The following is a 14,202-nucleotide window of genomic DNA, read 5'->3' as shown; positions in this document are numbered from 1 at the left end:
GGTAATTGATCGGTTTATTTACTGACTTCCTTCCTCGAGAAACCGGGACGTATCCAGAACTTAGTGATAAGTTAATGAGTACTGTTAATGTCCGCCATTTTCTTCTGGTACGTTGTTTGTTTCACTTCAGTTTTAATAAGCTGACTAGTGACAGTTTTCCGTTTCATCGACATTTGTTATATTTTACGTGTTAACAGGGAATTCTGGTGCTTTTGATAGGTTTGAATTTCACGCAAACTACACGAGGGCTAATCTACGCTAGCCGTCCCTAATTTAACAGTGTTAGACTAGAGGGAAGACAGCTAGTCATCACCACTCACCGCCAACTCTTGGACTACTCTTATCAACTAATAGTGGGATTGACCGTATGTAATAATGCTCCCGCGACTGAATTTGTGGTGTGACGGGGATTCGAACTCGCGACCCTCAAATTACAAGTCGAGCGCCCTAACGACCAGGCTAGGTTTTAAGTGTTACGAAGTTATTAACTTTATCGTAGGAATGTTTTAAACACGTTCTTTAAATACCTTTTCATTGTTAACATACGCTATTTTATTTTGTGTATCTAGAGGTAGGTAGTTAACTGTCTGAGGTGAATCGTTTCAGGTGTGTCAAGAATTGTCTCGAGTCTGTTATTGTCGTTTAGTTGTGGACAACATTTATCCCAGCTGTCTGGTTTTAGTTGTCGGAGTCTATTTCTTATTTTGTTTCTTAGTTTATTTGTGTTTTTAGTGCTGGATTTCCATTTCTATAAGAATTGTCTTCGAAGCTTCCAAGTTTTATTTCCCGCTGTTCCTAATCTTAAACTGCGATCACATGGGAGGCAACCTACTGACCAACAGAACTCATCACCGCTAATTACTAGGGCACTCTTCACCAACGAATAGTGGGATTAACCGTGACTTTAAAATTCTCCTCGCGGATGAAATAGGCAATACGTATCTTGATCCACCACACAAATTACAAAACTAATTTATAAATATAAAAACACTGTACTGTACTAACAAAAAATACACGGCTAAATGTTTGAAAATCTGCTTTATTATTCCAGTTAAAAAACAAACAAAAAACTTCCAATTAATTCACCACTTGTTTTCAGTGCTCTCTGTCGACTATACATTTTATTAAGCAAACCTGTATGGAGCAATTTGTCTTTTTGTTACCTTCAGCGGGGTTAGTATGCTTAGCATACTTCAACTGTGAATCTGAAAGTTTACGGTTCGTGTCCCGCTGGTACCCCGCATTTTGGAGCAGTGGATGTTTCATGATAAGTGATGATGAAACCTCACTATTTGGTCTGAGTGGTCGGATAATGTTGGCTACCTTCCTTCCCTCTACTCTACCAGTTCAATATTAGAGACGATTATGTACAGATAGCCTTTAGCTTTAAGCAAAAATTATATAGTTAAAAGTAATTAAGTTCTTAATTTATTAGTTTATTATGTGTATGAAGATATGAGTGTTTTAGCGTTTCAAATAAGCAATCTTAACCTTAGGCATGATTTTAATGTACGAGGAGAGAGGGGGCAATTTTTCATTGGCCAAGAATTGTCCTCCTTCACTTAAACAATAATACTGTGTTGTAGCGTGTCACATTAGGAAGAGAATCGACTCCCTAGTTTCAAAAAACAGTAGTTTTGAGTCACGGTGTGTGCCCTATATAACAAACCACTGATGATCCTTTATCTCACTACATCTTGAAATCAAAACTAAGACCCTGTATAAAACAGCCGTTCAGCGAGAAGTGGGGCCACAGTATTTACAGATTTTAAATTTCATTGGCCTGATTTCTCTATATTCTATACATACATTTCTAAATTTTAAAAATGGGGTGCAATAATTAATTTCTCACACTCTGTCTTGTTTCCAACTAATTCACACACCGAAAAACTTGTTTACTTCCTGTGCAAAAACCAACCATTCAAAGTATTGGTTACGATATATTATGTGAAGATGTACTAAAAATACGCTTAAGATGACTAGGATTATCACAAGATTTTTCCAGCTTACTTAACTGCTTTATGGGCATACACTTCCGATATTCCGGTAAATATATGCATATGCTCTTTTATGTGTTAACAAATCATGCACTACTTAAATATATTTTCAACCAAACAGATGGCGCTACATATTGATGGATGGATGCACGACAGTTTCTAAAGTATATTGTAAGGGTATTTTTAATACACTCAGATAAGCATATATTAACGTAAATCTAACAACTGCACTGTATAAACATGTATGGAACTTCATCAACTCGCAATTTATACTTCTAACAAACATTAACTAAACATGCAGTAGTTGAATGATACACGTACGCATTTCTCTGGGCGTTACTCCATCTGTGTGCGCGCGCGCGTATGTGTATGTGCGCGTGCTACAAACATTTGTTTAGGCGTTATTCCATCTATGTATTTAAACTACAAACATTTGTTTGGGTGTTATTCCATCTATGTATTTGAACTACAAACATATGTTCTGGTGTTACTCCATCCTTTGTTTATGTATACTACCAATGTTGTTTCTAGTACCAAGAACAAGCTGTAGTATACAATCCATAATGAAGAGTTTCTAATGAATCAATACGTTTTGAACTTGTTTAGAGCATGAGAAACCTTAAGTATTTTAACATTTTGCGCGTTATTACACAAAGCTACTGTTCTAACGGTTAAAAGAGTTAAACTGGGTTTCACCTGACTTGGGCAGCTGAATAAACAAAAAAAGTTACTTTGTAAACTGCTACAATGGCTGAGTTAAGATATGATTACATGGTTTTTAAAAGTTAATCAAGTGAAGTGTTGTAGTTGTGTTGGTCTGGATTCGAATCCCATCATTGAACATGCTCACTCTCAGTCCTGAGGGCGTTACAACGCAAAAGCCAATCACAATATTCGATGAGAGTAGCCATAATAGTTAGCTAGTTCACATCCCTCTGGTAACATTGTGGAAAATTCAATGGTGTATCTGTGTGTTGGGGAGGGGAATGTTATACTTTAAAATATGCGGTGCATGGCCCTGCCCTTGCATTTACACGGTGAGCTGACAGGTGATGTCATTTTGTTCTTCCCTGGTGCAAATCATCAAATATTACAGCAGCAACAAGGAAACAATTTGTATAACTTAGTATAATGTTCCCTGTTATGACATATATTTGGAGTCAGAATTTCCAACATCAGATTCATTTATTTTTGATGCAAGAAATATTTCCACACTGATTCCCTCACCCTGTTTGTAATCACCATTATCCAACCTGTCACTGATACATCACACCTACCTTATGCAGGTGAGAACAGAAACTACACCTGTCATAAGACATTAAGCCTATCATAGTTTGACATTTTTATGTAACCCTTTATGGCTTTTGAAAAATTAGGAGTTGTACATAATAATACTGTCCTAATCATTACATTTGTCATATCTATTAATCTATCACTGATGACACAATTCATTAAATAGAGATTTTGAAGATGGTTGATATACAACAAAAACACCAGTGGCTGGAATACTGTTTCTCTAAACCATTTGTTACAACAGCAACTGTTACGGTGTGAATGCCTCTTACAAGCATAGTTATAGATAACACACGCTTGCAATGGTTTTATTGTCTTGAAATTTTTTACAAATTCTACTATAATTCCTGTACACATAATCCAAAATCAATATCCATTTTTTACAGTCCGTACAAATTTGTTCATTTTCATGGATCATTTTTCATCGAAATTGGGTCACATCTTGTTATGTTTAAACTGTTGACAACTGGTGGCTATAGATTTCTATAGACTGATCGTGATGCAAGTCTTATCAGTCTTTATAGAACCATAACAATAAAATATTCAATGTGGTAAACGAAATAATAATTTGATCTAAGTACGAGTTGTTGTTTTCCCGATTTGTAAAAATCCTTGCGATAGAAATTTGTTTTTTAATGAAAATCTGTTACTAAACCAAAACAACTTTTACAAAGTTCAAACTTGCAGGGGTGTTATTATTCTTTTTATAATAAACTAGGCATTTTAAATACCACATTCTTATGTCTAGTCAGTCCCTTAAAGGAAGTTAAAAGGTGTTCACAGCCAAAACTCTTTTAGCATGTTCCACTAGCCCTTACCCAAGTTAACATAAGATGTTAACTACAGTGATTATTAAGTAATACACACCTACTGAAGGAACAAAAAAAATTTCCAGAGAAACTGGATTACTTACATGAGCAATTCCATTCACTGCGTATCCAGAGTTGACAAACCCCTGCAACATAAGCAATATCGAAATTATGTTAACAAAACCAAAACCATATTTCTACTATACTCACCTATAACTTTAGTATCCTGTGAGTGCATTTGACAAAATTCCAAATTACGATAGTAATGAAAATTTCATGGTAACCAACGAACATATTAATTGAGGTGGAAGAAAAGTGTTTGCTGAGAGTCATTTATTGAAAAATAGCTAATCAGAGGAGGTCCATAAGAGTAGCTTTAAGGATGTTGGTCTTAAATAATCGTTTTTCAAGGTTAAAAGTATTCTGTGATTTTAACGAAGGATGTTCTTAGCTGCATTTTTTTTTACATTAATTTTATAATTAAACTTTTTTAAATGAAAAATTATCTATCTCACATTAAAATTTCAGCTGTACATTTGTCATGCTCTTTTTCATGGCTTTTACATAGTTTTCTATTAATTTTGTAAAATTAAATAAATCACGTCTTTTATTATCATAAGCCAGACAATCCAACCCATTTAGATTTCAATGTCCAATGGCAAAGAAGTACGAGTCACAGCATGCAGCTACAATTACTACGTTACTAAGATGGTAAATATAACTATTTTTTTATACCAGTCACATCCTTATTTTCAAACAAAATCATTTAGTCTAGATCATCATTTTGGTGAAAATCATTTCTGAACATTGAAAATGGACAATTTCCCTACCACCAACAGATGCAAGGCTAGTAAAGGACTGGATTAAGATGCACATTTGTGGATCAAAGTATAGCCATAAATATCCACCACTGTACTGACTGCTAAGCACTTTGTTGTCAATGTATTTTTTATTTATATTGCCATCAAAACAGGAACTACTTTCCACTATACTGGCAATGCACTGCATTTGTTCGCTTGCAATTTAGATGGAAAAAACATACAACATACACATATGTAAATACACATTACAAGTTTTAATACTACTGACAATGTAAAACATTAATTTTGATTTTCTTTGCAATGTTTTTCATTTATTTAAATTTTATCATTATTGTTTCATAGTATTGATTAAAAAAAATCTATTCACAATTAATGTATGTGATAGCTTTACTACTACTGATATATTTATTGGGCAGTTGTGTGTTACCGTGACAACAAACCAGATAACCTAAATCATTACAAACAAAATATGCAAGGTCGTAGTTTTTACAAAAAAGTATATGATAGGACAATAAAAACACAAACACACTGCTTTTATCTTTCACTTACTCCAATTCTTAAGTTTTAAAACTCAACGTGATAAGTTGCTCTTAATTGTCCACAAAAATAGTTTTATAAGAGGTTACCTTTGACTTCAGTAAATAGCTTGTAAAGGGGATTACATTAAGATGTGAAGCTTGTCCTCCAAAAAGTGTTGTCAACTCGTCTTTTATTTATGTTGGTAAGAAAAACAGTGTCAATATTTATCAAAACCACTTGTAACTGCACCAAGTTTCACAATGTCACTACAACTTTGTTTCAACTACTAGTTGTTCACAGTGTTGTTGGATGCAAACAATGATAGTTTTATTCCCCACTATATATAGCATTTCCCACATACAAGAGTAATACCAAAAGAGGGAAAAACATCCCTACACAGAAATTTTATGTGGACCAACTATGACTGAGATGCTAAACTTCATAACAATTTGTTAACAGAAAAGGCAAATGTCATACTTTAAAATAAATATTTCCAACTTTGCTCTTCCTGGCTATTCTCAACATGTTTTTCTCTCTGGGTGATTTGTACACACAAATGACAGAAAAAATTATGATTTTTCACAGTTTTCATTAAAGCAAGATTAAACTTAATCTTAAACTTCCATTACAAATAACAAAATTAATCTATTAACTACCCTTGGGAGTAAATTTTCGTATGCATGAAACCTGTAGAACTTCAACTGAAATAATTCAATATCCGGCATTTGACTAACTTTCAAACTATGATAACTTACATAGTCATGGAATGCTTTGGCTTCACTTGAGTGTTCACACGTGTCTCGTCTTTCTGGTGCTGCACAGTATAAATCCCAGAAGACACTAGAGGAATGAAACAAGGGTAAGCAATTATAAACTATCAAAAAACAGTAATTTGCAAAACCTATCTTCCAACACAACACACAACCTATAAAAACAAAGTCACCATTAGAAACTGAATAGATTGTAAGTAATGTAATATATCTATACATATCTGTCTTAACCCTACATCACATTGATGATTCCAACATTCTTGTCCGCAAAGATGTTTTACTCAAAAGAAACATTGAAGTAAAGCAAAGGCCATAATTTTAACTGCAGTTAAAATACCAATTATTGTAAGCTAAGAAATGCTATCTTGATGGTAAAGTTGAAAATTTATTCATATCATGATCTTGTTAGAAGAACTTTAATGCTATGAAACAGTCCTGGTTGGAAACGTGTTCACACCAAGCACACTTCAAGGGTGCTGGAGAAAGTTTAACATAACACAAATTTTTTTGTTACTACAAATCATGCTTCTTGGACACAAATTTGCCTACAGCTCAACTTTCAGTGTTCCAGTTATAGTTGATGCTGTAAGTTACCAACTGAAATCCTATATTCTCTTAAACCACCAGAGATACCATGTCACATTCTGATATTAAAGGGTAGTTCACCAGTAATGTTGTTCTAAATTACTGAACCTCCAAAATTATGTAATGGCACAAGTTTACTTCTTAAGACATTAGCACCACAAGTTACTGAAGCAACAGTAACAACTGGTCATGCCAAAGATGATGTCTTCATTCCAAGAATTCATATGCTGCAGTGTTTACCCCTTTGAACTTAGCATGCTTCAATTCCCAGTTACAAGTTAAATTACCACCCAAAGTTCACTACAACAAATTTACTTACAAAAACAAATTACTATCAATAAACTTAAAATCGGTTGTTCATTCATTCCGAGACACGAGAATTCGCTCAAGAGCAGGCCCGGCACGGCCAAGTGGGTTAAGGCGCGCGACTCGTAATTAATATTACATAATTAATATAATACATAATATTACATAATTAATGTAATAATATTATATCTCTAGAGGTCTAAAAAACTTAATAAGCAAGCACAAGTTAGATGCAATAAACTGAGGCACCAACCCTATAAGTTGGCTGATGCTTAAGTGTCTATCCTCAAAATAATTATTTCTTGGCCTCTGATTACCATGAACATAAACAGGTTCTTGAGTGGTCCCAAAAGGATTCTATAACTCTTTAATTGATTAATTCTCCCATTTTTGACAGCTGTTTCAATTTTCTCCATTGCTAATAACTGCCAGGAAACCTTCAGGAGTTTCCAAGTGAGACCCATATACCAGTTGCATCTTGAAACACAGCTTGTATAACATACTGAAAGCATTAACCATAACAGAGAGAGGTTGGCCAGTAAGGGTGAATATCTAAACAACCTAATATCATTATTCATTAAACATGAATGGCAAATGATGCACAGGTACAACATTAACACTTAGAAGGAACTCAATGATACAAATGCACACTTAGCACTGTCCTTTGCTGTTTTGTAGAATAGAATGAATTATTATGTTAAAATGGCCTTAACTTAGAGAGTACTGACACAGCATCTTACATGTTGTAAAATAAGCATGTGTGTTAACAGAAGGAAAATAAAAATGGACAAATAAATAAATAACTAATGTCTAACTTCAGTAAGAAGTAACAAGTAACAAATTTAAAGTTCCTCCACATAAACTTAAGTATTACTAAAATATAAACTGATACTATGGAACATTTCAATTGGTTATTTTTCTCCTATTACTTCACTTTATATTTATTTCACAAAGTACATTATTTGTCAAATTTTCTTCATTCACTACTAATATACCTGTTGATTTCATTATAGTTTTAATAAATTGGTTAAAATATTTATCAACCATTTTGACTAACAAAGTAAATAGTCTTTACTGTAGTTTGAATGCTATAATGCACCCATCAACTAACGAGGGCATTTTTCTCTAGAACACTTTGTAAAAGTGTCAAGACCAAACATAAAATCTTACAAACAGAAAATAACAAAATGCTCATTTTGTTTTGGTATCACGATGCAGTAAGATACTAAATGACCTGCCCTGAGTAGGACATTCTGCTTCGAGTCTAATGCTCTTACTAAATGAACTACCAGGTCCAATTCCAAGTTCTGAAGTTTATTGCAGATGGTACTAGGAATGAGATTGGGGTGAAACTGTAAGACTTTGAATATTGTGGTTTCTAACTACATTCTGTTAAAAAGATTTCTGGTGAAAGAAATCAAGCTACATCAAGTGTATGTGGCATACCAATGACTGTAAATGATGATGGTACTGGGCTTGAATCCCATTCCAGAAGTACCTTTTTTGAGGTTTTGATATATACTTCTTGTTTTAGGGTAATATATCAAAATGCTATTTCACTGCTGTAATTACAGCTTCAAATATTTAGATAGGATTAATTTTCACTGTATCCTGTTTATTAATGTGCATACAATCATGCTACAGAACAGGGTAGAATGGGACATTATTCCTTCACCTGTCAGAAACAGCAGAGGTCACCACTCTTTTAGTTCAAGTCTCTCTTGATGTGAAAAAAAAAGTTTGAGCTTCCTCCCAACCTAAAGAAATGCCTTAAAATATGATTTATCAATTTAAAAAAGAACACTAATTAACTTTAATGATATCTATGAAGTAATATGTCTGTTAAATCATAAGTTAATGTGGCCTTTTATCAGCTTTTTATGTTTGATTAAATAAGCAAACAAATAAGCACCTAAATACGCACACTTTTATGTAAGATTATCTTATTTTCGTTTTAAACCCTGAAACAATTTTGTAATATAATTAATTAATTATAATTTTAAACAACTTATTTTTATTATTTAATTATTTAAATTAATTCAGTGTCTTTGTTTTCAGCCAATGTTTTGACAACCTCACAGAAAAAGCTTCATGGTGATCAGGGGGGCCCACAACTTCTTCTTTGGAAAACAGTGAGATACAGTGGACCCAATTTGATTGCTTCATTTAACCATGCAACTTAAAGTTTGTAACCAGATAAGACTTACTCATTTTTACATTTCTCAAGATTTATACTTTTTTTTTTTTTAATAAGTTAAAAATATTCACTTACCACCACCACGAGTGTAAAAATCCTGGAGGCTCCCCTAATGTTATGTTTTTTTCCCATCTTATCTAGAAAAGAAAACACTATCAGAAATAACTAGAGTAAAATATCAGTTAATGTATGTATCAGGTCATCCCACAAGTAATGTCCAAAAATTCAATACAGAAAGTGCATCATCATTTCTGTCTTTGTAGAAGGCTTTAATGATTAAAATATACAGTAGGACATGTATAAAAATGTTTAAACAAATAAAGGAAACTAACCCAACTTCACTTTTTCAGATCATTAATCAAATAAACCCTACAGAAGATGAATGTGTTTGAGAAGCACATTAGGCATATAATGCTTTATGAGTTTAAAAAGGCAATACTGCAGCAAAAACTACATGAAACATTCAAGGTGTTTATGGTGTGGAGTCTCTCAATGACAGAAAATGTTGAAGGTGGTTTCAGAAGTTCAGATCAGGTAACTACAGCTTAAGTGATGCACCACTTTCAGGCCATCCTGTTGTGTTTAATGATGACTTGCTGCTGGCTGCACTTGATGAAGATTGGGCTGTAACAGTTAAAGAACTAGCACAGAAGCTTAATTCAACCTATTCAACATTTCACTGTCATCTACAACAGCTTGGAAAGGTGTCAAAACTTGGAAAATGGGTCCCCCATGATTTGACAGAAGCCAACCTTAGAGCAAGAATGGATGTTTGCACTCTCATGAATGTAACTTACCTTTTTTGGACAGGTTAGTGACTAGAGATGAAAATTCAATATTTTATAAAAATGTTAAGCACTGCAGAAAATGGCTCAGTGCAGGTAAACTATCTAAAGCACAGCACAAAATCGACCTTCAACCTAACCTCTTGTTAAGCATTCGGTGGGATACTGTTGGCGTGATCCACTTTAAGTTGCTGCCACTCAATTTAACAATTACATCAGACTTCTATTGTCAACAGTTAGAACATTTCAATGTTGCACTGAAAGAAAAGAGGGCTGCTTTGATCAATCATAAAGGTGTTATGTTACACCAGGATAATGCATGGCCTCATACAGCAAGGATCACATCTGTAAAGACTAAAAAAGCTTGACTGGAATAAACTTCCACATTTTCCTTATTCTCCAGACCTTGCCCCATCTGATTATCATCTATTCCAAAGTTTGCAGAATTATCTTGATGGAAAAGAGCTTGCAACACATGAAGATGTCAAAACTACTCTCTCCACATTCTTTTCCTCCAAACCAAGAACTATATAGAAGTGGCATTCAGAAGCTTGTGAATCATTGGCAGGAATTAATTAATAATAATGGAACATACATTAATGATTAACTAACATTAAAAGTATTTGAAATCATTTCTCTTTTTCTGAATCTAAAATCTGACATTTCTAAAGGGATGACCTGATAGTATCTCATTTGCATCACTATGAAAATAACATCTAAAATGCATCTTAAAAGGTAATTTAGAAAAAAACAGGCATTTCTCTACTTCTTAAAGATGATTTCATAAAATCATAAGACATAACTGAAAAACATCAAAGGACCATTTATTCCTTCTGGACTATTGTTATACAACCAAATCTGAAAAAAGTAAAAATTTAAACTACTTATTAGGAAATCACCAACCCTCTTCTTAAATTCTTGAAAAATGCAAGCCTAAACTGCTGCCAATCGCAACTTATTTTACACAACAGTTGTCCTGTTGGAAGAATAAAACCATTGTACCTAAAGAATTGCCAATTTTCCCAAATCTTATGTCCTCTCTTCCCATTTTCTTCAGAATATAGCACAAATAAATAAGATTCATATATTCTATTGGGCCACTTTGCTTCATATCTATAAAGCACATTTTATTTTCATTAAAACTATTTAAAGGTTATCTGTGCTAGCCATTACAAATTTTAAAGCAATAGACTACACGGACAGCAAGTATTTTATACCATCAGTTGTTGGTTTCACTTTACATGTAATGGTATAATGTTCCCATGGCTTAGAGGGATGGAATTTTTAATAACATAATTCAATCCCATGACCCACAGTTTCAGTCAAATGCCTTAATCATCAGACCATAAGAATGATATAAAAGGCCTTATATAAATGTCACAATTTGCTTTTTATCAACAAAGGTTATCCACAAAACTGTGCTACTCAACTGAAGATACAAGCTAGGATCAAGAGCCAAAAGTGTTTCATACAAAAATAATGTCATGCTCCAAAATATGGTGGTGAAAAAAAAATTATTTTGTAACAAACTTATAAATACAATATTTCATACATAATCAAGAATAAATTTGATAATTTTCTTAAATGTTTTTCTTTCCGCACGTTCTTTTTAAAACAAAAATTAAAAATATAAATCTTACATTGATTTCATAAAACTTGAAATTATGACCTAATGTACCTGAAAACGTTCGAGTTGCATATTCCCCAACTGACAGAAGAGGATAGCATTATATATTCTATGTTTGTTTAAAAAAGCAACAAAAAACACTACAATAACAAAATTCTAGTATATTTCCTTTTTCACGTAAATATAAATTTACAACTTACTTCTTATTAAAATTAGTTAAAAAGCGCTAAAATACGTTTTGAAGCCATGTGATATTACTTGAATGATTATGTTCATGTATTTGCATTATTTTATCATGGTAAAAGTCATTCTGTATTCTTTGAAAACTTCCGGTTGTTTTCACGAGTTGTAATCTTAAATATATATATATCTTAATATATGGATTTCCCAAATGTTACCAGAACGTAACTGTGTTAAGCCTAATTTTCTTTTGAATGTTGCATGTGTCATACGTTGGAAGTAGCCTTAGTTGACATAGATGCGCTCGTGCGCGCCGGACGTAACTACTAGATTACAATGACCTATTAACCAGTAAGACTAATAACGTAATATTTACCTCAGACAGGAACGTTTGTGCTGCCTTTTGTGCTCCTACGTGTAGAAGATATTCATAAACGTACAAGGCTAACCTGTTATAAATATAAATAAAGATAAGTATAAAAATCAATTGGAAATTATAAACCTCCCTCCCCCTCCAGTTAGTCTCACATGGAACGTGCTATGCCATATGCCTCGGGCTCAGCTAAAGCCTGTTATTTTTTCAATTTTAATCAACGAATTTTGTTGCTCTAGTAGTTAAATTTAAAGTTTCATAATAATTGGTATAAAATATAGAGACAAATAGTTTTATGGAATAAACCTGTATTTTAGGCCCATTGACAAAAATTTCCGTTTTAAGTACAAAGTGAAGCAAAAGTTTGCATGAAATCTAAAAGTAGGCTTAATCAATACATAACATATATTATTAATACAAATTTAAAACATCATCAGTGTTACAATTCTCAGCATTACTTTTAACTATCTTACTTTATAGTCTGTGAATTATTTAAAACTTAAATTTAAAAGAAAAAAAAGTCACTGTTTCCACTCATACTCATAGTGCCTACTGTACTCAATGGTAAAACGTAAATTATATCCGCGAACAAAATCGTCTCACCATCATACTTACTTTTCCCTCGCTTGAGCATCGGATGGTACCGTTGAGCCTTTTCCTTTCGCATACATGCTGTGAGGTTGAAGTGTCAGTCTGTTACGCACCTGTCAAGACACATACTACGACACCAACCTTGTTACCATAGAAACATCTATTGATCTGTCGCAGGCTACAACATGATTGGATATCCTAGTGCTTTTTCCTACGTCATGGCGTAGTGAAACTTGGAGGAGCCATTGGCGGCAGTCGCATGAACGTAGAAAAGGAAACCCTCCATACAAATATAGTGTTATTCAATAGGCAACTGTTTACCTTGGGTACGAAAAAGACTTCTGAGCGTAATGTTGAAATGAACACTTAAAGCATAATTACATCAAGAAAAGAACAACACAGTTTTAAGGCCATTTTGAACATTTTATTATTATTATAATTGTTATTATTTCTTAGTATTATTTGCTAAATTTTCAAGCAAGTCCCTCATTTGTAACAGGAAAAGTAAAAAAGAAATTATGGGTTTCAAAAATAAATAAAAAGCATTTCTTGTAGGTATGTTTGTTTTCATAATTTTTTAGAGTTTTCAGTGTCGACTGAAAGATCGAAACCATTTTCAAGGAATACGACAAACAACCTCAGAAAAATGTTGTTGTTTTAAATTCTATCCAATATTTCGGATTAACTCCAGGTAAAAACAACGAACAACAAAAATTTCTCTGAATTTGTAATCTTCATTGAAAATGTTTATCATTGAGCACCGAATGCATATAATATGTAATTGTTAAAGAATAAGACAAACGGCCCGGCAAGGCCAAGCGTATTAAGGCGTTGGACTCGTAATTCGAGGGGCGCGAGTTCGAATCGCGGTCGCACCAAACATGCTCGCCCTTTCAGCGGTGGGGACGTTGTAATGTCACAGTCAATCCAACTGTTCGTTGGTAAAAGAGTAGCTCAAGAGTTGGCGGTGGGTGGTGATGACTAGTTACCTTCCCTCTAGTTTTACACTGCTAAATTAGGGACGGCTAGCGGAGATAGCCCTCGAATAGCTTTGCGCGAAATTCAAAACAAACAAACGTTAAGACAAAAAAAAAACATGTGTTTAGTACTTAATAAATACATGTAGCAGATATTCTAAAACAAAAAATAATGCTACTATTCTCATGTGATTTGAATTTAATCTAGTTGATTGATATACATAACCATATGTTAAACAGTAATAATTAATAGTCTATTTATGCGAGACTTTTTTTTTTCCAGTAAGGACACCAAAAACCTTCGACATGTAATACTTTGTTCAATATTAAGGACAACAACAATCCTTTGCAATGATATTTGTCCATCTTTTG

The 14,202-nt window shown here is 33.4% G+C and overlaps 1 protein-coding gene across 4 annotated transcripts in view; it reads right to left on the bottom strand.

Annotated features, from left to right (window-relative positions):
• The window catches only part of LOC143239095 (single-stranded DNA-binding protein 3-like), a 54,433-nt gene extending 41,252 nt beyond the window's left edge, over positions 1–13,181 (bottom strand). For all 4 annotated transcript variants that reach the window (XM_076479912.1, XM_076479913.1, XM_076479916.1 and 1 more), the window contains exons 1-5: positions 12,878–13,181; positions 12,266–12,338; positions 9,373–9,434; positions 6,195–6,279; positions 4,204–4,245 (exon numbers count right to left, since the gene is read on the bottom strand). In XM_076479912.1, the coding sequence (XP_076336027.1) occupies positions 4,204–4,245; positions 6,195–6,279; positions 9,373–9,434; positions 12,266–12,338; positions 12,878–12,933 (318 nt within the window). In that variant the 5' untranslated portion in view covers positions 12,934–13,181. The remainder of the gene's footprint in view (positions 1–4,203; positions 4,246–6,194; positions 6,280–9,372; positions 9,435–12,265; positions 12,339–12,877) is intronic.
• Between the last annotated feature and the right edge of the window lie 1,021 nt (positions 13,182–14,202).

This window comes from Tachypleus tridentatus, chromosome 13 (assembly GCF_004210375.1).
Source record: "Tachypleus tridentatus isolate NWPU-2018 chromosome 13, ASM421037v1, whole genome shotgun sequence".
In the NCBI taxonomy this organism is placed as follows: domain Eukaryota; kingdom Metazoa; phylum Arthropoda; class Merostomata; order Xiphosura; family Limulidae; genus Tachypleus; species Tachypleus tridentatus.
Note: the sequence above shows the minus strand (reverse complement) of the source record. Positions and strands in the feature narration are given on the sequence as shown.